This window comes from Saccopteryx bilineata, chromosome 9 (genome assembly GCF_036850765.1).
Source record: "Saccopteryx bilineata isolate mSacBil1 chromosome 9, mSacBil1_pri_phased_curated, whole genome shotgun sequence".
NCBI lineage: Eukaryota > Metazoa > Chordata > Mammalia > Chiroptera > Emballonuridae > Saccopteryx > Saccopteryx bilineata.
This window is the reverse complement of record NC_089498.1, coordinates 3,731,903-3,755,882: the sequence shown is the minus strand read 5'-3', so window position 1 is coordinate 3,755,882 and position 23,980 is coordinate 3,731,903. Positions and strand designations below refer to the sequence as shown.

Below are 23,980 nucleotides of genomic sequence, written 5' to 3'. Positions count from 1 at the left end.
GAAAAGGATATTATTCTATAGGGGTGCTTTTTGTCATAGAAGATGAGCAAGAGATGTTTCAGGGTCCCTGGAGAAGCCAGGGCACGTTCATGTCCCTGTCTGGACTGCCCGGATGGGATGTTGCCACTCATTTCAATGTGCTGTTTGGCTTTCTGTCATCGTGGACATTGGCCAGTGGCCCGGGGGCTGGCTCCTTGGTGGAGTGGCGGCGTTAGTGGACTCCACGCTCCTTTTCTGATCTCCGAGGGTCCCGTCGGCCACTGCCCCAACCCCTGCTGCTCCCCGGTCAGGGTCCCCTGGAAGCCTGGCCTTCCCCACAGGTCCTCTTATCCCAGGTAAGGGTGCAAGACAGGGGCTCCTGGACCTTGGCCAACGGGGGTTGGCACCAGTTCATGGGTCACCGCGGGACCCACAGCTGGGACCAGGGTCTGCGTGCCTATAACCTGAGGCATGGGGCGGGGGTGACAGTCCTCCTGGGCCCCTTGGCCCATGGTGCTGGATCCTCCAGCTTCCAGGGAGGCCCTTGGTTTGTGGATGGGTGCCAACCGTTGTTGGGGATGGGGAGACACGAGTGAGAGGCGTCTTATTCGGCCAGGACGCCGACGTCAGCCCTGAGCACACACTCGAGTGAGTCCCTTCTCCTCTCTCGATGCCTGTCCCCTTTTCTGTACGAGGAGCTTATACAAACTGGCGTCTGAGGACATTTCCAAACACCGACAGGCCGTAGGTCTGTCAGCCATGAAAGCCTTGATGGGAATTGGTTTATTTGATGTTCCTAGTTATGAGAACTTCCAGAGAGAATTCCCTGCCATACATAACAGTGAGGGCTCTGATTGCAAGTGACAGAAACCAATTCGAGGTAGTTTAGGTAAAATAGGAGAATTTATCTGTAGACTACGGGGAGAGGACGTCTTGGAACCTGAGGGCAAGAACAGACAGCAGGAAGGTTCCGGGACGAGGAGAACTTTCAGGGACTGGTGTCTGTCCTTCGGGTCTGGGTGACGGGAGGCTGGGGCGATGGGTGCACAGGCAGGCGGGTGCTCTGGTGTCCTCTCCACGGGGCTGAGGGGTGTCCTCGGGGGCAGTGGTCACAGAAGTGGGGATAATGTGGGCCTGTCCAGATGTGCCCGGCCCTGAGGGGTGGCTCGTGGGAGCTCGGACCCTGGGGTTGGAACAGGGAATGTGGACGCAGAAGCTCCTGGGCAGCTGAGAGAACTGGGAAGGAAAACGTGTGTGTGTGCGTGCGTGTGCACGTGTGTGCGTGCATGTGTGCATGCGTGTGCGTGTGTATGTGTGACAAATGTCTCTCTAGTCACACTGGATCAGCAAACCCTCCTTCTTGGGGCTCTCTTGTCAGACTGGGACTCACACTGGTCATGGTCCCGACAGAAAGAGGAGCTGATCCCATGAGAGAGAGGGGGAAAGAATGTCTTCGCTAATGAGGAACCTGCAGCGTGGAGTGGGGGGGGGCTTCTGGCCACACTCCCCCCTGAATGTGGAAGGCTGGGGTGAAGCCATGTCTGAGGGGCTGGAGTTAGGGAGCTGGCCGGGCTGGAGCAGGGGCTGCCTGGCTCTCTCCCAGGGTGTCCTCGTCTCTCGGTGAACCTTCCCATCTCTCTACTGCAGAGTGAAAGTGTCCCGAGGCCCAGAGCCCAGGGCTCCAGACTGCCGTCAGGATGGTGGGGGAAGACCCTTACCTCATCTCCGACCTGGACCAGCGAGGCTGTCGGAGAACCTTTGTGGAGAGATACGACCCCAGCCTGAAAACCATGATCCCGGTGAGACCCCGTGCAAGGTAAGCCGGAAGGAGGGCTGGAGGGAAGGCCAGGTCAGAGCACTGCCCGCTCCCCATGCTGTGCTTCCTACGCTCGTCCTTTATCTTTCCATCCGTCCATCCATCCGTCCATCTATCCATCCATCCCATCCACCCATCCATCCATTCTCCATCCTCCATCCGTCCATTCATCCATCCATCCCATTCACCCATCCATCCATCCTCCATCCCATCCATCCATCCATTCTCCATCCGCCATCCATCCATCCATCCATCCATCCATCCCATCCACCCATCCATCCATCATCCATCCATCCATCCATCCCATCCACCCATCCATCCATCCTCCATCCCATCCATCCATTCTCCATCCGCCATCCATCCATCCATCCATCCATCCCATCCACCCATCCATCCATCATCCATCCATCCCATCCACCCATCCATCCATCATCCATCCATCATCCATCCATCCATCATCCATCCATCCATCCATCCTCCATCCTCCATCCATCCATCCATCCTCCATCCATCCATCCATCCATCCATCCATTCTCCATCCATCCATCCTCCATCCCACCCATTCATCCATTCTCCATCCTCCATCCATTCTCCATCCTCTATCCATCCTCCATCCATCCATCCATCCATCCATTTCCCATCCACCATCCATCCATCCATCCATCTATCCATCTGTCTGTATCCATCCATCCACCATTATTCACTGATCAACCCTTCACTCCTTGATGTCTCCTGTCCTTGGGTGAAAGGGAGACAACAGTCAGTTCATCCCTAAGGAGACTCTCAGCAGTGCCCTATCACCTGTGGTGTTGGCTCCACACAGACACGACAGACTTACATAGTCCAAAGAGCTCAGATACCACAGTAATAACACCTAATAAAATAATTAGGAAGTGACGATTTTTGAGTACTTATTGTCTTTGAGATAATCTATTCAAATGTATGTTATTTAATTTTTAACATTGTCTACTTTTAACGACTGACTCGTGAAATTCCTGAAAATTTAACCACTGGCTCTCACAAGCCACGTGGGTTGGTCGGATCACGCGGCTGCACGAAGGAGCGTGGGGTGCGAGTCACAGACCCTGAGCGTGGCTGCGGCTGTCACCGTAAAGAACATGAGCCAGGGACGGCGTGCGAGAGCGCCACGTCCTGGAACCGCTTGTCTCGTCTGTCTCAGGCTGGCGTCCAACCCCGTGGACGACGCGGGACTGCTCTCCTTCGCCACGTTCTCCTGGCTCACACCAGTGATGGTCAGAGGCTACAAGCACACGCTGACCGTGGGCACTCTGCCCCCACTGTCCCCGTACGACTCATCCGACGCCAACGCCAAAAGGTACCAGGATGCACCTGGGTCACCTGGGGAAAGGGGGCCGGGGGCCAGTGAGTGTGCTCCCATTTCCCCGGTGTGGACACTGACAGCTAGGGCCCTGGTGGCCCTTCTCAGTGGCTGAGACGTGGACGGGGCTGAGTGACCTCGGTCCAGTGTCTGGGGAGGTGAGGACTGGGGAGAGCGGGTGGGAAGGCAGGATGACCGGGGGCCCCGCCTGAGGCCCCGCGCCATCTGGCAGGGGTGTCCCCTGGTGTGAGGACTCCGCCTCAGGACACGAGGTCCCTCTGCTCTGTGCTGGCCGGCCCCCACCTGGGCTGCTGCCCACAGCTGTGGGCATCAGCTGCGTTTCCCTTTAAAACCCGTGGGTGGGCTTTTACACCACAGAAGAGGTTCAGGCTGAACCTGTGATGCTCCAGGACTTGACAATTTTGACTTGTAAAAACATCGGATTCACTGGTTGGACCTCAATCTTGGTCTTCACAGAAATGTGAAAGCAATGGAATTTTAAGCCCTGGAAGCGGCTGTGCCCCACCCCGGCCCACGCCCGCACGTCGGCGTGGCTAACTGTGTGGGCCTGCTGCCCCCGTCTGCGGGTCAAGACCTCGTTTCCTTCCTCCCCTCGCCCGGGCTGTGTCTGTCTGTCGTTTCAACAGAGCCAGCGCAGTGTAAGGGCCGACAGATTTTTCCCCTGTCAGCACAAAGACCCCAACGTCACTCTTTCTAGCCGCACTGAACTTGGAGGTTCTGATGGACCGAGATGCGTAAACGGTGGGGAAGTTCTCAAAGCCCTCTCTCTGCGTCTGCGGTTTCCGGAACCTCCCTCCCCTTGGGCCGCGGGCCTGGGGTGCCGCCTCAGGGCTGGCCGTTTTCCTGGTGGTCCTGCCGTGACCTCTACACTCCTGCTTCCCCCCCTCCCGTGTGCCCTGCAGACATTTCAGTCCGGTTGTTTCCCAAACCTGCAGTCCACAGGGAAGCACCGGCTCCCGAGGACGGGGCTGGGCCGGCCGGTCTGTGCTGCGCTTCCTGCCGCCCTGGCCAGTACTCTGTCCACGTTCCCACACCGACTCAGACCCTCCCGTCTCCCGGGCTGTGTCCTGTCCTGGGTGACCTTGCCCACTCCGAGGCTTACACACCAGACACGAGCTCGTGCAGGTCTTTCCCAGGCTCTGAGTTTGCACACCCTCATCCAAGGAGGCGGCTGCACGGGGCCTTTTTTTTTTTTTTTTTTTACAGGGACAGAGAGAGTCAGACAGGAACAGGGAGAGATGAGAAACATCAATCATCAGTTTTTCCTTGCGACACCTTAGTTGTTCATTGATTGCTTTCTCATATGTGCCTTGACCACGGGCCTTCAGCAGACCAAGTAACCCCTTGCTTGAGCCAGTGACCTTGGGTCCAACCAAGCTGGTGAGCTTTTTGCTCAAACCAGATGAGCCCGCACTCAAGCTGGCGACCTCGGGGTCTTGAACCTGGGTCTTTCCGCATCCCAGTCTGACACTCTCTCCACTGCACCACCGCCTGCTCAGGCTGCACGGGGTCTTCCATCTGAAGCTGCGCTCAGCACTCCGTGCCCCCCGACAGGGTCTCCCTGGCTCCCCCACCTCCTCTCCCCTCCCTGCCAGCTCCAGGCACACAGTAGCCACACCAGAGAATGGGTCCTTGGTCCCTCCTCCCTTTGCACTCACACCCCATCACCAGTAGGTCCTGTTGTTCCTTTCCGTCCATCTTTCCCTAAACCCGTTCACCGTCCATCCAGTGTCAGGGTCTGTCTGCCCTGGACGCCGAGCTGATTACTGGGGTCGTCCTGCTTTTCACTTTGCTTCCCCGGAATCTGTGGTCTCCCAGCAGCCAGCATGGTTTCCTCCCTCCCTCCCTCCCTCCCTCTCTCTTTCCTTCCTCCCTTCCTTCCTCTCTCTTTCCTTCCTTCCTTCCTTCCTCTCTCCTTCCTTCCTTCCTCTCTCCTTCCTTCCTTCCTTTCTCTCTCCTTCCTTCCTTCCTTCCTCTCTCCTTCCTTCCTTCCTTCCTCTCTTTCCTTCCTTCCTTCCTTCCTCTCTCCTTCCTTCCTTCCTTCCTTCCTTCCTCTCTTTCCTTCCTTCCTTCCTTCCTCTCTCCTTCCTTCCTTCCTTCCTTCCTTCCTTCCTTCCTTCCTTCCTCTCTTTCCTTCCTTCCTTCCTTCCTCTCTCTTTCCTTCCTTCCTTCCTCTCTCTTTCCTTCCTTCCTTCCTTCCTCTCTCCTTCCTTCCTTCCTTTCTCTCTCCTTCCTTCCTCTCCTTCCTTCCTTCCTTCCTCTCTCCTTCCTTCCTTCCTTCCTCTCTCCTTCCTTCCTTCCTTCCTCTCTCTTTCCTTCCTTCCTTCCTTCCTCTCTCTTTCCTTCCTTCCTTCCTCTCTTTCCTTCCTTCCTTCCTTCCTCTCTCCTTCCTTCCTTCCTTCCTTCCTTCCTTCCTTCCTTCCTTCCTTCCTCTCTTTCCTTCCTTCCTTCCTTCCTCTCTCTTTCCTTCCTTCCTTCCTCTCTCTTTCCTTCCTTCCTTCCTTCCTCTCTCCTTCCTTCCTCTCTCCTTCCTTCCTTCCTCTCCTTCCTTCCTTCCTTCCTTCCTTCCTTTCCTTCCTCTCTCCTTCCTTCCTTCCTTCCTTCCTCTCTCTTTCCTTCCTTCCTTCCTTCCTCTCTTTCCTTGCCGGGGTCCAGCCCCGGGGGGAGGATCCAGGGGTCCCACAGGAGGAGACGGCGTCGGCGAAAATCGAGTGAGAGAGCCGAATTCTTTTCTTTCTCTTTATTCTCTAGTTAGCATTTACTGCCAGGCATCTCTCTCAATGGCTGGTCTAACATTACTTTTTATGCATACACACTGAGTTACAGTCACATGGTATTTTGAATACATCATTGTTTTAGTTTCACTATGGTTACATATTTCCAGATAACAGTTAATTCATATCTATAAGCTACAAGTCAGGTGGTAAGTTATTCAAAGTACAGTTATACAATAGTAATAATAATATTGGTACAAACTTCTAAAAGATTAGTACTAATTAATAACTCTATTTTACTCTTGTTGTGAGTCAAGGACACAGAAAGAGATAGCAGACGAAATCATCAAGGACTAGCAGAGGACCACCGCTTGCTCAGGCAAATAGCCTTGAGTTCATGTAGTGTCCTAATTCTTTTCTCACAAGACTACAAAAGGCTTGCTGTTAAGAAACTGACATAGTATAAAGAGTAATTTTTACTTAGAGATACATAGAGTGCACCTGCAAGATAGCTAGTAGCAACATAATATCAGAAGGCATTAGTTGCTATTGCTGCTATGAATCCCACCACATACCTCTCCTATTCTTGGAAAATACAAAAATCTCATGAGAATGTTTTACTGAGAAAAGCCCAGCAACTGCCTTCAGTGACAAAACAAGTCTTTTAACAAAACATTCTTTACTAGCCAGCTGCACTCCTATCCAAGGCCACACAACAGGCCACTCCACTACACTTTACCTAAGATTCTAATGTCTAGTTAAACTTTATTTATTTACTATATTCATATACTAGCTAAGTTCTAACTATATTCTTTCTAACATGATTAATAAGAAGAAATTCTCCTACAAACTTAACCCTTTATGAGGGATATCATGGCCAGCCTCTTATGTTTATGAGCCCAGTTCAAGGGGCTTACAGGCTTTTCTGTGGAACTTACACCTTCTGTCTCATTTCCAAAGAAATTACTACAAATCTACAGGGAAAGCACGGTACTATTATCCCTGTGCCATAAATAATAGCACACACCCAGAAAAGGGGGGAATATAAGGCCAGATTAATTCAAAAGATTAAAGGGGGAAGTGTCATTGTGCCTTTCCTTGCGGTGACTTTGTCAACCCGCAGCTGTTGGTCTTACTGCGGTGACTCTATCTTCTTTTGCTGTGACTTTGTCAACCAGCAGTTGTGGATCTTCTCCTGCTGTGACCTAGTTAGCCAGCATTAGTGGATCGGCTCCCAACATTTCCTTCCTTCCTTCCTCTCTCTTTCCTTCCTTCCTTCCTCTCTCTTTCCTTCCTTCCTTCCCTTCCTCCCTCCCTTCCTTCCTCTTTCCTTCCTTGCACTCTCTCCCCTTCCTTCCTTCCTCCCTCCCTCCCTTCCTTCCTTCCACTCTCTTTCCTTCCTTCCTTCCTTCCTTCCTCCCTCCCTCCCTCCCTTCCTTCCTCTTTCCTTCCTTCCACTCTCTCCCCTTCCTTCCTTCCTTCCTTCCTTCCTTCCTTCCTTCCTTCCTTCCCTCCCTCCCTCCCTCCTCCCCTTCCTCCCTCCTTCTCTCCTTCCACCCCTCCCTCCTTTCTTCTTTCTTTTTTTCTAATATACAGCATCTTCGTTTCACGTCAGCTTAAGAGCCTTCAGTAGCTCCCTCTGCAGAGGGGCTGGAATCTGAGTCCTCCCCGGGAGTCTGGCCCTCACAGCGTCCTGTCTGCCCTCCCCCTTGCTCCCCGCCCTCCTTCCCAGGCTCCGACGTGGACAAGCTCGGCTGCCTGGAGAAGACTTTTCTCTTAATTGCTCCGTTGCCTCTGTCTCTCATCAGCACTGGTCTGTCCCAGAGATGGGCAGCGGGAGGGGAAATGGAAGCCAGGAGAGTCCGCAGACGCCAGGCACCAGCTTCCCTCCCCCCCCACCCCCTCCCCTGTGTGCCATCCGCCCCATAGAGGACGGCGGAGAGTTGTGCTGCCTGGCTGAGGCCGCCCCTGCCCGGGTGGGGGCCGTGGGAAGCCCCCTTGCGAGGCTGGCCCACCGGCATGGCTTAGGACGGCAAGTGGGAAGCGGGTCTCTTCCTTTCTCCCTCCTCTTTCCTCGCAGGTTTCGGACCCTTTGGGACGAGGAGGTGGAAAGGGTGGGCCCCGAGAGGGCCTCTCTGGGCAGAGTGGTCTGGGCGTTCCAGAGGACCCGTGTGCTGATGGACATTGTAGCCAACATCCTGTGCGTCGTCATGGCCGCCATAGGGCCGGTGAGTGGCGGCGGCCTCCTCCTGCCCTGTCTCCGGGTCCCCAGACAGACAGAGGGTGCCGTCATTCCCGTCTCCGAGCTGGTGGGTTCAGTACATTGTCATTATCCCTGAGCCCCTTGGGGGCGAGTTTTCACAGAGCAAATCCTCGCTAAGCACAGCGGTGGGCCCCGAAGTTAACGGAAGAGGCTGCCTCGTCCCCCCGCTCGCGGGCATCTCGGGGGCGCCGACCTGAGCCCGAGCCCCAGCATAGAGCAAATCCTCGCCAAGCACAGCGGTGGGCCCCGAAGTTAACGGAAGAGGCTGCCTCGTCCCCAGCTCGCGGGCACTCTCGGGGGCGCCGACCCGAGCCCGAGCCCCAGCATAGAGCAAATCCTCGCTAAGCACAGCAGTGGGCCCCGAAGTTAACGGAAGAGGCTGCCTCGTCCCCAGCTCGCGGGCACTCTCGGGGGCGCCGACCCGAGCCCGAGCCCCAGCGCCCTCTCCTCTCCCCTCCCCGCCCCCTGCGCTGTTTTCCAGACGGTCCTCATCCACCAAATCCTCCGGCACACCGAGAGCACCTCCAGGGACCTCTGGGCTGGCGTCGGCCTGTGCGCAGCCCTTTTCGCCACCGAGTTCACCAAGGTCGTCTTCTGGGCCCTGGCCTGGGCCATCAATTACCGCACGGCGATCCGGCTGAAGGTGGCCGTCTCCACCCTGGTGTTCGAGAAGCTGATGTCCTTCAAGACTCTAACGCACATCTCTGTTGGCGAGGTAAGCTGGTCCGGGAGGAGTCCGGTCAGAAAACGACAACCTGAGATTTCTGTGTGTCAGGTGGGCTTCCCGGACACACAGCGCCTGCCCCCTTTGGTCTGCCAGTGTCCCCGCTGGGGGAGGGGGTGGGGACTCACAGCACCGGAGGCGTCAGGGACAGGAGGGCCCCGTGCAAGCCGAGAGAGTGGGAGGTCTTCCCGGTTCCACCTGGGCTCTGCGGTGACCCGTCCCGTCCCTCTGGTGGTCAGCGAGGACACGGAGAGCACACCAAGTCACGCGATAGAATCAACTGGCCGATCTGGCGATCCCGTCGGCGTGGTGTGTGGGCCATCAAAGTCACATAAAGACCATGCCTGCTGCTTCCGAGTTGACATTCTCTTTCTTATTTTCATTTAAAAACCTTCCATTGGTTGGGGGCGGGAGGGAAGCAGCATCAACTCGTCGTTCCTCTCCGTTGTGCGCTCATTGGCTGCTCCTCGTATGATCCCTGATCAGGGATTAAACCTGCGACCCCCGTGCACCAGGACGATGCTCTGCCCACCAAACCCTCCGGCCAGGGCCCAGGGTTGAGGTTTCCATAAGCCCTTAATCCTTGGCACTACAATCCTCGCCATTCACACAAGAAAACCCCCCTCGTCCAGGGGACCCCAGGCCGTGTGAGGTGGGCTCACAGCACCGTGTATCGGTTAAGATTAGATTCTGTTACTGCACGGATCAGAGAGCCCTGCACACCCATGGGCTGAATGCAACAAATTTCCGTCACTCTGTCTGAAGAGGGTCTGGAGGAGGTCAAGCGACCCGGGGCTGGTGTGGAGGCTTCCGGATCCTTCTTCCTCCCTATGCTAGCAGCACATGGCTCCCGGAACGGTTCGGGGTGGGTGCTGGGGACGCAGGCACACAGCCACGTTTCAGAGGGCCGGTCGGAGGGAGCAGAGAAGGACTGCAGGGGTGTGGCCTCTGAGTGGAGTTAACGCCCTTTAGGAATGTGCCCCCAAAGTCCCACCTGGCACTTGTATGTCTCACTGCCCTTCACACGGTCACATGGCTGCCCTCCTCCCACAGAGGCGGCTGCGGAAGGCCGTCTGCTAGCGGGGCACATGGCCCCCCTCAACCAAGTAGGTTCATGCCTCAAATGAGGGCGTCTCCCGGGCATGCTCTGCAGTGGGCATGTTCTTCTTTGCGTCTTTCTTCCTTGGCAATCTCGGTTCTGAAAGACTGACCAGAATGAGACCCACAAAACTCATCATGTCGGCCCCGTGACGGCCCCGTCCCCTGTAAGGCTGTGCCTCTCCTCTGTCCTCGCGTCCCTCGGCCCCTGCGGAGTCCCCAGGGGCCAAGACGTCTGCTGACCTTCCCCCCTGCCTGAACCCCTGTGCTTTCTTCCCAGGTGCTCAACATTCTGTCGAGTGATAGCTATTCCTTGTTTGAAGCTGCCTTGTTTTGTCCCTTGCCAGCCACCATCCCCGTCCTCATGGCTGTCTGTGCGGTGTACGCCTTTTTCATTCTGGGGCCCACGGCTCTCATCGGGATATCCGTGTACGTCATATTCATCCCCATCCAGGTAACGGCCGGCCGCTGCAGTTGGCACTGCCTCACGCTTGCGTTTCACACGCGCCGTCGCGGACCCGGGCACAGGCGTCTCTCCCGGGGTGTGCCCGCTGGAGCCTGTGCCCGCTGGGCACCCCAGATGTGCTCTCTTCCCGGGCACAGTGTCGTTTTAAAACAAAACAAAACAAAACAGAAACACTTGAATGTGTCTGTCCCAGGGAGGGAGGCACAGCGTGCTTCTCCAGGTCGGCCAGGTCTCAGGACAGCCTCCCCCCCCCCCTGCCCCCCGCCCCCGCAGGCCGGCCCCGATCCCGGGGACTCGGGACGATGGCAGCTCCGGACCTGTCCCCAGACACGGTCTACGTGCCTTGGTTTCAGGTGTTCATGGCGAAGCTCAATTCAGCTTTCCGCAGATCAGCTGTCTCGGTGACGGACAAGCGGGTTCAGACCATGAACGAGTTTGTGACCTGCATCAAGCTGATCAAAATGTACGCCTGGGAGAAATCCTTCACCAAGACCATCCGAGGTAGGGGCGCAGCGGCCCAAACAAGGGCGTACCCTGCGGCGTGGGCTCTTCTCAGGGGTTCTCAGGTTCCAGGAGGGGGCGGAGGGCGCCCCCCAGCCCGAGGGGCCCTGTAGACTTTGCAGAGGCCTAGGGAGATCTTTGTAACCAGAACAGGCATCTGCTCTGATGAACGCAGGGGTTCGGCAGCTGAGCACCATATGCTTTAGCCTGTGCTGGGGCATGTGGCTGCCGGTGCTGACCAGTTAGTTACCTTCTACAAAAATACCCCCGGACGCACTGCAAGCTGGAGAAGGGCTGACTCAGCGATCTCCTTGACTTTGAAGATGCCTACACACACACACACACACACTCTCTCACACACTCTCACCCATAAATCCCCTCCAGGCCTGTAGAAGCCTCATCGCCATTGGGTGACCCACGGGCGTGACATTCCTCACGCGGATATGAGGACACAGAGATATAGCTACTCTCTCTAAAGATGATACTAAAACCATTTCAATCAGATATAAATGCAAATCTAATTGCAGGAGCATTTACATAATTGCCAGCAGAGACTCAGGTAGTTGGCCGGTTAATGATCTGAACCACTGTTACAATTGACTCCCCAGGTCCACAATTACACTTCTAGACCAGCATGTAATTGGGCCCGAGGCTGGCTGGCTGGGTCTCAGGCAGCGGCTCCGGGAGACCTGCTTCCAAGCTCGCCGAAGGAACCGTCCCAGGCTGGGCCGCCGGTCGCCCCACGGGACCCTCTTTGAGAACCCAGAAATATGTCCTCACACATCAAACTCACTTCAGCATAACTGATTTGATTTGAACACATGTGGTCCCATTGGACTTAGTTCAATGACACACAACTCAGTGGACGTTAATAAACATGGGCCAGGCCACAAGGGGCACACCCAGTCTCAGCAGAGGGGTCCCACTTGCGTTTAAGACAGAGGGTGAGCTAACTGAGCTCAAACACAGCTGTAAGTGTGCTGGCTTCCCCTGCAGGACACCCCTGGGACCTGTCTGCCTCTCTCTGCCTCACCCCACCCTAGTCTAAGCCAACAGCCTCCCCCTGACGACAGCAAGGGCTTCCAGGCGCAACCTGACCTTTTAAAATGTCAGCCAGGCCCCTCCCGCCCCCCCCCTCCCCTGCTGGAAAGTCCTTAGTGGCCTCTCACTACTCTCAGATGGCTCAAAGCTAGGACTTCAGAACAAACTCCAAATTCCTTCCCACGGCCTGTTAGATGCGCTACAACCCGGCTCCTCGCTGACCGTCTCTCATCTTCCCCTAGCCCTGGGGGACCCTGCGCAGGCCATGAGAACCCTCTGGGCAGCTACAGAACAACACCCACACTCCCTCGCACCTCAGGACCGCCTAGAACAGGGGTCTCAAACTCGCGGCCCATGGGCCGCATGCGGCCCGCCGAACAATTTTGTGCGGCCTGCAGACTAATCCACGAAGTTCAAATATTTTGGATAAAATTAAGTAAGCCCGTGGATTAGTCTGCGGGCCGCACAAAATTGTTCGGCGGGCCGCGAGTTTGAGACCCCTGGCCTAGAATGTCCTCTGCCAGCTGTTCATGATGACTTTGCCTTGACTTGGGGTCTCCTCCTGGGGTCACTGACACTAAGAGGCCTTCTTGGCCACAGTCCCCACCACTCCCTCTTAATCGCGTCACCCTGTTCATTTCTTTCCTATCACCCAACACAGCCTTAATTACCTTGGGTAGCCGCTTACTGTCTAGCGCCCCCTCTGGACGGGAGCTGAGACCTGCCTACCCCTATGCTCCCAGCACCGAGCCCCGCCCTGGGCATCGGGGAGGCTTCAGATGACAGTGTGCTCACTGAGGGGACACGTGAACCAGTTGCAGGCTCACATGGGTGATGTGCACAAGGGAAACCACGAGACACCCCCGCAGGGTGGGCACCCCGGGCAGGAGGGGTCAGGCAAAGCCAAGGGCAGAGGGGGCAGGTCAGCTGGGCTCTGAGGACATCAAGGATCTGGACGCATATGGAGCTGGGGGAGCCCCCAGGTAGGAGCCAAGGCCTGGCTGCCGGGACACGAGGGTGAGAGCTCGGGGCAGGGAGGTGGCCGGGTCTTCTTGAGGACAGAGGCAGGAGGACAGCAGAGGTCTGGGCCCCGGCGAAGACATTCCTGTCCTGCCCAAACGGCACAACGGCATCCTCTCCCTCGTCAGTCACACGGTGGGGAGGGTGATCTAAGGGCGGGGCCCTGCGCAGGGTTCGGCCGGGCACCTGGCGCGCGCCCACGTGCTGGGGGCGCTCAGTATGAATGGCGTGCGCGGTGCGCCTTTCGCGGGGGCATGGAGTTGACTGAGGGCCCGAACCTGGGAGCAGTGCACAGTCACGGGTCCCCGCAGGGCCCGCGAACCGGAGTGATGCCCTTGCGGTCTGTAGCTGCTCCTGGGACACGGGGCTTGTGTGGCCCCGATGGCATTGACTAACCCTTTCCGGTGCGTTCCTGACATTTAAAAGCAGGGGGAGGTCTTACCCGCGTCCCCATCTCAGCCTCGGGGACCGTGGAAGCTCTGGTGGCCTGAGGCTGCCGGCCCCTCACACTGAGACCCACGGCGCCCATTCGGGCCCCCTCCCCACGCTTCCCCTCTGCCCACTCCCTTCATGACATCACCTGCCTGGGCCCTGCAGGTGTCTGAGCGTGTGACTCCCGACCCACAGAGAGTCAGGACTGGAGGTGACCTTGGAAACCCGCCAGCTGGGAGCCGCGGGCACGGAGCTCCCGGGGTGGCTGGCCCTGTGCCCAGGCTTTCTGTGCTGCCTCCCGTCCAGACATCACGGCAGGAATCCTTACCACGTGTGCCGGCCGGCCAGCTGGGCAGGGGCCTGACGTGCGGAGCGAGACGGCCGTGCTGAATCCTTACCACGTGTGCCGGCCGGCCAGCCGGGCAGGGGCCTGAAGCGCGGAGTGAGACGGCCGTGCTCTTTCTCCTGTTTTGCAGACATAAGGAGGCAGGAGAGGAGATTACTGGAAAAAGCTGGATTTGTCCAAAGTGGGAACTCGGCCCTGGCCCCCATCGCGTCCACCATCGCCATCGTGCTGACCTTCAGCGGCCACATCCTCCTGCGCCGCCAGCTCACTGCCCCGGTGGTAAGAGCACCGTGCGCACCGTGCCGGCCTCTCGTGCTCCCCGACTCCTGCAGGTGCCGGGGGCAGCTCCTCCCCCCCTCTGCTTGCCCTGGACCGGACCGCGCAGTCAGGGCGGGCCCAGCTGCGTCAGAACTGCACCGCACCCAGGCTTTCCCACACGAGTGCGTTGGCGGAGACTCACAGCGACGCCTCTGGTCTTAGGCAGGGCTGGGGTCCCCGTTAATGTTGCAACACAATCTCACGTTTGGAAAACAACAATGAAACCAGACGAGCAACTGCCACATTGTTTCCTACGGTGGCGGTGCACCATTCTAGATCCCCACCAGCGTGCGTGGACAAGGGTGCCGACTCCTCCACGGCCTCCCCCGCAGTTACATTCCTGTCTCTGGTTTTAGTTACAGCCACCCTGGGAGGTGTGACGTGGTGTCTCACTGGGGTGGGGGAGGGGTTTCTGCCTCTCCCGGTGAAGGAATCCTAACTGATCGCCCAGGCAACTGAACGTCCGGTTGGGATCTACCTGCACTTGGCGACCGCTAAGGTCTGAACTTGCACCGGGCGCGGGCACGTTGCCAACCCTCCCATGAGGCAACGGGTGGTCCCGAGGGGAGCCTGCTCTAGCCTCTGCTTTACCTGTCCTCCGTTCTGGGGGCCACACCCGGGGTTCATGTCTAGGGCTTGACCGTCTTACAGACGCAGACAGGAGACTGTCTTATCCACATTGATTCGGGCACACTGTGGTTCGTGGGGGTCCTCCGGGCGGGCGGGGTTGTAGCTCCCGGGACAAGCGGTGTGGGGTCACGGCCAGACTTACAGCAAATCACCAAAGTTCTCTTGCCTTGACTTTACGATCTCTGGACAGAGTTGCCCCGTTTACAGACCATAAAGTCCCTATAGCGGTGAGGACTGGAGGGGTTCTTTCAGGTATACACAGGTGCGCCCTCCTCGGCCGGGTGCTCCTCAGGCCAGGGCCTCGGAGGAGGGACAGGAGACGAAGGCCAGATGCCCAGGGGAACTTTAAAGGGATCTGTGCCTTCAAAGGCACAGACACTCTGAGCCGGAGGGAAAACGGCCCCCAGAGAAATACACAAACAGCTGAAATATTAAACCCATTGTCTGAAGGGCAAGGGGCTAGGGAAGTCCAGAGAAGGGAGACAATGGAAAGGAGAGAAAGAGAAGGAAGAGTCCAGGGGGCTCACAGGGGAGGGAGGGGGAGCTCTGGAGGGGGCACCAGCGGACGTGCGTCCAGGCACTGCCCCGTGCTTCTCTGCGAGCTGATTTTATTTCCTGGGGCTCTCTGATCCAGTTCACGCTCACACAGTCTAGGGCCTGACCTGAGCCATGGACCCGACTGGCCTGAACAAACACTACCCATTATGGCAATGGTCTCCGATTCCCAAACAAACAAACAAACAAACAAGCAATTTCCCCGTCAGCAACACACCAAACAAGTTACTCTGAAACCAAACGGAACACGCGTCGTTACTATTTTCTGAAACGATGATTAAGAAGAAAGCTAGACCAAGACCCGGTGCCCTGAACGCAAGGCTCCCGTGTCTACGGTCCTCTCTCTGTGGGGCCGTCTGTGGGTCAGTCCCGAGGCGCCCGGTCCCACCAGGCAGCTCAGTGCTGTCTGTCGCCCAAGGCTCGTGTCTCCTGAGCCAGGACGGCACTTCGGGGCCTGCGGGCGCCCAACGCTCTCTGGGGGTGGATTTAGGACCAGATGTGAGGAAGGGAAGGCACGTCACTGGACTAACTAGGATTAGCTGGAGTCCAGGGGCCCTGTCCACGGGGCTCAGTCGACAGCAGGCGGGACCAGCAGGTTTGTCAACGGAGGTTGTGTTATTTACTTTTTAAGTGGGTGCTGAGGAGGATGCTGCTAATGACAAGCTGGACCGATGAGAAATGAAATCTGAGGGATGAGACTGTGAGCCCCTGGTGTACCACCCGAGCGAGGACACCTGTCCTCATGGAGTCCGTGTGACACAGACAACACCCCCCCCACGCCCGGCTGGGCTCAGGGAGCAAGGCCCCAGTGAGGAGGGGCGGCCATGTCTGGCGGCAGTGGCAGGGGAACAAAGGCCCTTTCCAATTTGTCCCTGGTGTGGGGGCAGGCAGCGTGGAGGCCAGACCCTGGGGCCGGAGGGCCAGAGGTCATTCTCCGAAGCCAGCCCAAGCCAAGCAGGTCCTTCTGAGGAGCTCCTGCCTTCGTCCTTGGGGCGGGGAAGGGTGCTCAGGCTGCCAGGGTTGGACGCTTCCGAAGCAACAAAGAGAAGGGAACGGCCTTGGAAACCGGTCCAGGGTTCTAAGTGACCGGCTGGGCCAGTACGAATGGCGTGTGGCCAGACTTCCCAATGCATTCACTCAGAACCTGTCCTTGGGCCTTATCCTCTCTGGATTGACAGAGATAGGGTTGGGGGGGGGGGTGCCTTTCCCACCACTTTGGTGAAAATCTAAAAACAACATATATCAAAGTGTTGCTCTCCCAAACTTGCCAGCCTACGACCTCGGAGCCAGGAATTGAAAAGAAATGTCCTCTGAAGGTCCCACTGGGCCACCGTCTGTCTCCTCTCGGTCAGGGTGGTCCCTGTGGGGGGGGGGCACGGCTCAAGCCGGGGCAACACCCCATCCCAACCCTTCTCCTTCTCTCTCTCTCTCTCTCCCTCTCTCTCTCTCACTCCCCCCCCCCCCCCGTCCGCTCCAGGCCTTCAGCGTGATCGCCATGTTTAACGTGATGAGGTTCTCCATCGCCATCTTGCCTTTCTCGGTCAAAGCGGCGGCCGAGGGCAGCGTCGCCCTGCGGAGAATGAAGGTATGGCCCACGCTGGGTGAGCAGGGAGGAGAGGTCGCGCGGTTTCGGGAGGGGAAGCTCCCAGATACCGGGATGCTGGGTCAGCTCCCTGGAGGGCGGGACAGCGGCTGGGTGGGCGTCGGGAGAAGGCCCTCTCCACGCAGAGCTGGGTGGATAGATGTGCGTGGAGGGGGCCCCGCCGGCGTGCTCTAGGTGGCCTGTCCGCACCTTTGGGAGAAGTGAGACGAAGTCCCTGCACAGAAAGAGGACTTTCTGACCCTGTGCCCTTTATCCACGCCGTTCATGTTACATTGTTCCAAGAGCGGGGGGGGGGGGGGAGGCTGCATTGAGCCGCCCCCCTCCCCCATTGCCGGTTGGGTGTGTCCTATAAGGGCGTGTCAGTGAGAGTGACGGGGGGGGGCACCCTACGTCCACACTATCGAGTCACTTTACTTGTGCACCTGCTCAACAGAGCCGTGCTGGCACTTCTTGTGGACTACAGGCACCGCGGGGAATGCAAACACAAGGACAACAGTCTTGACTCCCATGAGCCTCCGCTCTAGTGTAGGGCCGGGTACCCCGCATGCGCTGTGCGCAGTGAGGACAGAAGTGACGCGCACGAAGGGCCGACAGAGGTGGAGGCGACAGGGAAGGAGAGGGCGTTGCAGACAAGAGGGCAGTGTGCCCACATAGCTGTGAACTGGCCGAGAGGTCCTACTCACTCGAGCCAGGAGTCTGGAAGTGACCGGAAACATCTCCGGTCTCCGTCCCCCTTCCCTCTTACCACCCACCTCTAACCCACCGAGAGCCCTGGCGACTCCTCCCCTGATCACTGTATCCCCCCAGTTTTAAAAGGCACCGTGGGTAAGACTGGTTAGAAGGTATGCTGATGAATTCTCACTTTTTGGACAAAAGACAAGACTCGCTGCCACCCTCAGGTTTGTGGTGCGTGTCATGAGACCAGATATCTCAGACTAGAGGAGCAACGCTGTTTAACTCAGCAAGCTCCGCTCTGCCCCTCTGGCCACCGCCTTCATCCAGCGCCTCCCTCCCCCTCTGAACCATCACAGCAACTCACGGACCTTTCCACACTGCCTTTCCACACTGCCCTCCCCAGCCTCGGACTGCATTCAGCACCGAGAGCTGTTAAACATTGGTCTGACCACTGATTTTCTTGCACCTGCTAGCGATGCTTGAATCCCTGTCCCCTCCGGGGCTGAGGCTGAGCCTCCCACCAGCGGTCCTCAGCTACATCTCTACCTCATCTCCTGTCCCCTTCCTGCCCTGAGCTCTGGGCCTCAGTGACCCTGAAGGGCTGGTCTCACCACCAGCCGCGCCCCCACCAGCCGCGCCCCCACCAGCCGCGCCCCCACCAGCCACGCCCTCACCAGCCACGCCCTCACCAGCCACGCCCTCACCAGCCACAACACCGCTCATGCCCTGCAGCAGGAAGCTCTCCTCCTCTCCGCCCACCCTTGTCTCTGCCTGCACAGCACGGGCCTCCAGGGTGGGGGCCCTGGAGTCCTGTCTCCGCCTTCTCCCTACTACGGAAATGACCTGTCACGTCCCCCCCCCCACTGTCATCTCCTCAAGGACAGGAACTGTGCCTTTCCATATTTGCGTGTCTGCCGTTTACCCCAGAATCCAGTGCCGAGTAGGCACTTGGCACACTTTGCTGAACTGAGCCGAGTGGGGACCCAGGAAGAGGGCCCAGCAGAGACCGGGCATGTGCCCACGGTTTCATAGGCACCAGTGCCGGGCCATGAACCCACCCCCCAGAGGCGGTGTCCTGGGCACGGGGGGGGGGGTGTCGCTGGGGTTAGCATTCCCCATGGGGGTGACCATCACGGCCGGGGGGCTGTTCCTGCAGCAGGCGCTCCTGGGGGAACAGCCTCAGAGACCCTCCCCGGGATGTCCTCGGTAGAGCCGCCAAGACTGTAATGCGGGGGTCATTAAAAGGTATATTGGGGTGACTTGCAAACGGACAGCGTCTACCCAGTTAATCTTGTTTCTTTAATCTTAGAAAATTCTCGTAGCTAAAAGCTCCCCATCTTACGTCACCCAGCCAGAAGGCCCAGACACCGTCTTGCTTTTAGCAAACGCCACCTTGACCTGGGAGCAGGAAGCCAGGAGGATTAGCGATGTCCAGGGAACAGAGCACCAGAGGAGGCACCTTCCCGGGCACCAGAGGTCAGAGGCCTACGGTGTGAGCCCGTCCGCCCAGGGGGCCGCTGGCCCCGAGGCGCACCCAGGCCGCCCCAAGGTGGTTCTGCAGGACATCAGCTTCGTGGTGAGAAAGGTGGGTCTGGGCTCTGCCGGCTGGCCTCGCGCCCTTCAGGGTGGGTGGGGGCTGGAACACGGTGGCGCGGTGTCTCTAGGCGGCTGTTTCCTTCCCGAACTGTAAAACCGGGCACCTGAACCACGCAGACGCCCTCTCTGCGCCGAGAGGAGGAGGTGGCTGTCTTGGTGCCAGTCTTCCGGCCCCACGCCAGGCCTGTGCCGCCCACGCCAGTGTCGAAGGGACCGTCCCCTGAGGCGGCTGAGGCTCAGCCCGACGGGCTTTCGTGGACGTTTTTAGACTCATTCTCAGTTTTACGTCGGAGGACTAGGACGGGTAGCAGTAGCTGCCCTCACGCGCAGGTCCCCAGTGGGCCACTTAACCGCCCCAGCACCCCAACGGGGCAGGTGCGAGCGCCAGCCCAGTCTCACGGCTGAGGAGCCGAAGGCACAGGAAGCTGAGGACTCGCCCGAGTCCCACGCTAGTTAGTGCCGGAGGAGGGCTTCCCTCTCAGGGTGCCCGCGGCCCAGGTGCCCGGCCCGTATCCACCACCCAGGGCCGCCCTCGTTAAAAGCAAACTGCGGTCGACAAGCAGCCCAGTGAAGGAGGCCAGCCGGGGTCTGTCTCTGTCGCCGCGCCCCCCTCCCAGGATGAAGACCAGAGTCCAGGCGAGCTCTGCTTAGGGACCGTGTGGGCTCGTGCCCTGAGAACAGGGCAGCGGGGCTCCCGGGATGGCAGAGCTGGTGTTGCTGTGGCGGGCTTGGCATTACCCTGTGCCGAGTGCTTACCCTCCCACCTGAGCCACCTCCCCTGTGGGAGCCCCGCAGCAGGGCAGGGTCCTGTTTACTCTGGGGTGCCAGGCACAGCTGGGGACAGCGTCGCCCCCCTCGCCTTCTTCCAGTCTGACTCAAACATCACCTGTGCAGGTGCAGTCGGGGACCCACCCAAGGGCTCTGGCCACCTTCTGATGGCCAGACCTGCCTCGGGGCCCGAGGGCTCTCCCCATCACCCACAAAGTGACACATCACACAGCCGGGGGGCGGCTCGCCAACACGGAGCTGGGCGTTGGCCCCGACTCCCTCCGCCGCCGCCGGGGGAGCACTGGGCTCCGTCTCCCAGCAGGACTGACCCCTCGCCTCCCGCGGGAGCCGACCTAAGGAGAGCCAGGACGGCCCCCTCCTAAACAAGCCGCTTCCACTCAGCTCCCTGACTCGGGGCGTGAGTCTGCGAGGCCTCGCTGAGAGTGTGCCCTGGCAGGAGGGCCTCTGCCGCCCCTTCCCGTCTGTCTCCACGGCAGGCGCCTGACGAACCCTGCACGTCACCCACTCGTCTTACGTTCTGTCCCCAACTCGCTGTTCACCCCGTAGACCTGCTTTCCGGGAGCCGGCGCAGGACAGCCTCGCGCCCAGGGCCTGTGCGTCCCAGGCCAGCGCGAGGCTGCTGCACACGCTGGGGGGGCGGGGTGGGGGGCACACCGGGATTCTCCGAGCCCTCCAGCGCCCCGCCGCCAGGCCCAGCGGGACGCGCTTACCCGACACCGGGGTCCTGCGTCCTCCAGGCTGTGCGTCTGGGCTGGGGCTGGGCTGTGACGTGGCACCGCACCTCCTAGGGCAGCAGTGACCCCTTGCTCCCAAGACCCTGTACGGACAGGGAGGACGACTGTGTCTTTCTCTGTCCCTCTGGCAGGGCAAGGTCCTGGGGATCTGCGGGAACGTTGGCAGCGGGAAGAGCTCTCTCCTGGCGGCTCTTCTGGGACAGGTACGGCGTGCGGGCAGCGCTGAGAGGGCGGGACATTCAGGACCGTGACAGGGTCCCCGCCCGCGTGTGGGCTCCGTGCAGACAGTGGGCTTGGCGACTGTGTCCAGGGGGTCAACGTGCTGGACATTCACGACCGGGACAGGGTCCCCGCCCGCGTGTGGGCTCCGTGCAGACAGTGGGCTTGGCGACTGTGTCCAGGGGGTCCACGTGCTGGACATTCACGACCGGGACAGGGTCCCCGCCCGCGTGTGGGCTCCGTGCAGACAGTGGGCTTGGCGACTGTGTCCAGGGGGTCGATGTGCTGGACATTCACGACCATGACAGGGTCCCCGCCCGCGTGTGGGCTCCGTGCAGACAGTGGGCTTGGCGACTGTGTCCAGGAGGTCAACGTGCTGGACATTCACGACCGGGACAGGGTCCCCGCCCGCGTGTGGGCTCCGTGCAGACAGTGGGCTTGGCGACTGTGTCCAGGGGGTCCACGTGCTGGACATTCACGACCGTGACAGGGTCCCCGCCCGCGTGTGGGCTCCGTGCAGACAGTGGGCTTGGCGACTGTGTCCAGGGGGTCGATGTGCTGGACATTCACGACCGGGACAGGGTCCCCGCCCGCGTGTGGGCTCCGTGCAGACAGTGGGCTTGGCGACTGTGTCCAGGGGGTTGATGTGCTGGACATTCACGACCGGGACAGGGTCCCCGCCCGCGTGTGGGCTCCGTGCAGACAGTGGGCTTGGCGACTGTGTCCAGGGGGTCAACGTGCTGGACATTCACGACCGGGACAGGGTCCCCGCCCGCGTGTGGGCTCCGTGCAGACAGTGGGCTTGGCGACTGTGTCCAGGGGGGCCACGTGCTGGACATTCACGACCGAGACAGGGTCCCCGCCCGCGTGTGGGCTCCGTGCAGACAGTGGGCTTGGCGACTGTGTCCAGGGGGTCGATGTGCTGGACATTCACGACCGGGACAGGGTCCCCGCCCGCGTGTGGGCTCCGTGCAGACAGTGGGCTTGGCGACTGTGTCCAGGGGGTCCACGTGCTGGACATTCACGACCGGGACAGGGTCCCCGCCCGCGTGTGGGCTCCGTGCAGACAGTGGGCTTGGCGACTGTGTCCAGGAGGTCCACGTGCTGGGCAGCTCCGCGCCCTCGGTCAGACGGGGGCTAAGCTCTCCAGACTCTTGGGTCTGCCTCCGAGGACGCGTGTTACGCGGTGACTGCTCCCTTGCCCAGAGCTCCATCTTGGTCGAAGGAGGAGACGGGTCATTAAATCCATGGTTTCCTCCTGACACAAGCTGTCCTGAGTAGAAAGGCCAGTGGGGCAGCTTCGCAGGGCAGAACCCAGGAGCCTGCGGCTCACGAAGACTTTGGATGTGTTTTTCCCACGTCCGTGTCCACACCGCCAGCGTCTGCCCAGGGCAGCTGCCCCGCCAAGCCTTCCTCGGCAAGGGGCTGCGTGTGCGTATGAGCCACAGTGGCAACGCGCAGCCAGCTCCCCTGCAGAGCTCCCGGTTGGAAGAGGGGGGAACCGGGGTCTTGTCTCCTGTCCGCACCTCCTGCTGTGCGGCCCCAGGGAGACGGCCGAGCCCGGCGGTGTTCACGGGCCTCCGAGTTGCCAGGGCATCTCACCCACACGAATGAGAAGCTGTCTGGGGGCGCTCACCCTGGCCCCCCTCACTGTGCTCAGTAGGGCGGCAGGGTGGTCAAGCCAGTGGGCCCCAGACTGCCGAAGTCTACCCCGTCTCAGCCTCGGGCTCACTGTTTCCCCTCGAGTATCACCTCTCTGAGCCTGGGCTTCCGCCTGTACAAGGACAGTGAGGAGGGCTGTAGTGAGGGTTAAAGGAGGTGGCGTGGGTAATGGGTGATGGCAGCACGGTTCCCGGTGCCGCTCGTGAGGTCAGCGTGTTCTGTGCGTGTAACACAGTGCCTGGCGTACACAGTTCACGCCAGCCGTTTCTATTCTTGCCACCTCCAAGCTTAACCGTGGACCATTCCTGAGGGGACACGGTGTCACATCCCTTGACCATTATGACGACTCTCCTTCCCTGTCCCCGACACATTGCCACTGCCAGACGAGCGTCAGCCTTAAGCCCATGGCCGCCTCCCCTCCCGTCCCGACAGCTGACGCCCTCGGTGTGGCCGTCCGCAGTGAACTGCACGCTCAGGGTCACAGATGGGAGCCCACGTGTGTGTTTTAGTTGGATGGCTCAGTGTTTTAAAAGTCTGAAATTTCCACATGACATGAGACTTTTCGCTCCCCTTGGAGAAAAATGAGGAACTGCGGCTACGCCAGGCCGGTGTCCTTACACAGGACGAACTCCGCTGCCCGCAGGGGATGTGCCAGGGCCCCGCTCCCAGCCCTGCTGCTGGCCGCCCCTGCGGCCTGGCTGAGGAGGGAGAGGGGGCTCCTGCGATGGGTTGGCCTGTGCTCTCCGGCCAGCAGCGGAACCCGTTCCTGCCTGGCCCCCTGCAGATGTGCGCCGTTGAGACCCTCGGTCTGCACAGCTGGGCTCTGCAGCCTCTGGACGAGACACACCGGTCCCTGCGTGCACCTTCAGAGTGTGACGGTGCACCCGATAAGGGGTGCGGGCGTTCAGAGGCCCCCGGGGAGGAGAAGTTCGTGAGGTGAGCGCCTGAGGGTTCTCTGGCTTCGTCTCCAGATGCAGCTGCAGCACGGCGTGGTGGCGGTCAGTGGGACTCTGGCCTACGTGTCCCAGCAGGCGTGGATCTTCCACGGCAGCGTGAGGGAGAACATCCTGTTCGGAGCGCAGTACGACCCCCAAAGGTAAAGCGAGCGTTGGGAGCAAGAGGCTTTCCCATCTGGGACCCTCCCCTGCAGAAGCTGGTGCCCTCGAGGGGTCACGGGTGCTGAGGGGTGTCACACGCGCCGACCTCCTCCTCCTGCATGGCGGGGACGCTGTGAGCACAGGGGCCACCGGAGTCAGCTCTGTGTCAGGTGGGGGAAGCTGCCCTTGGACATCAAGGACCCCTCACCTCGGCCCACAGCGACAGCCACGTCTCTGGGTGCAGCCCAGGACAGCGACAACGGCCGGGTCTCCCCGCCGCGCTAACCTCTCCTCCCCGACCACAGGTACCAGCACACGGTCCGTGTCTGCGCCCTCCAGGAG

The 23,980-nt window shown here is 59.6% G+C and overlaps 1 protein-coding gene across 1 annotated transcript; it reads left to right on the top strand.

The window, feature by feature from the left end:
• The first annotated feature begins 1,676 nt into the window (after positions 1–1,676).
• LOC136312696 (ATP-binding cassette sub-family C member 12-like) lies at positions 1,677–23,641 on the top strand. Its single transcript, XM_066242446.1, has 11 exons — positions 1,677–1,795; positions 2,976–3,131; positions 7,950–8,097; positions 8,614–8,847; positions 10,235–10,408; positions 10,774–10,921; positions 13,891–14,039; positions 16,741–16,848; positions 18,851–19,126; positions 20,792–20,863; positions 23,513–23,641. The coding sequence occupies exons 1-11, from the start codon at positions 1,677–1,679 to the stop codon at positions 23,639–23,641; spliced, it is 1,713 nt and encodes a 570-aa protein (XP_066098543.1).
• The last annotated feature ends 339 nt before the right edge of the window (positions 23,642–23,980 follow it).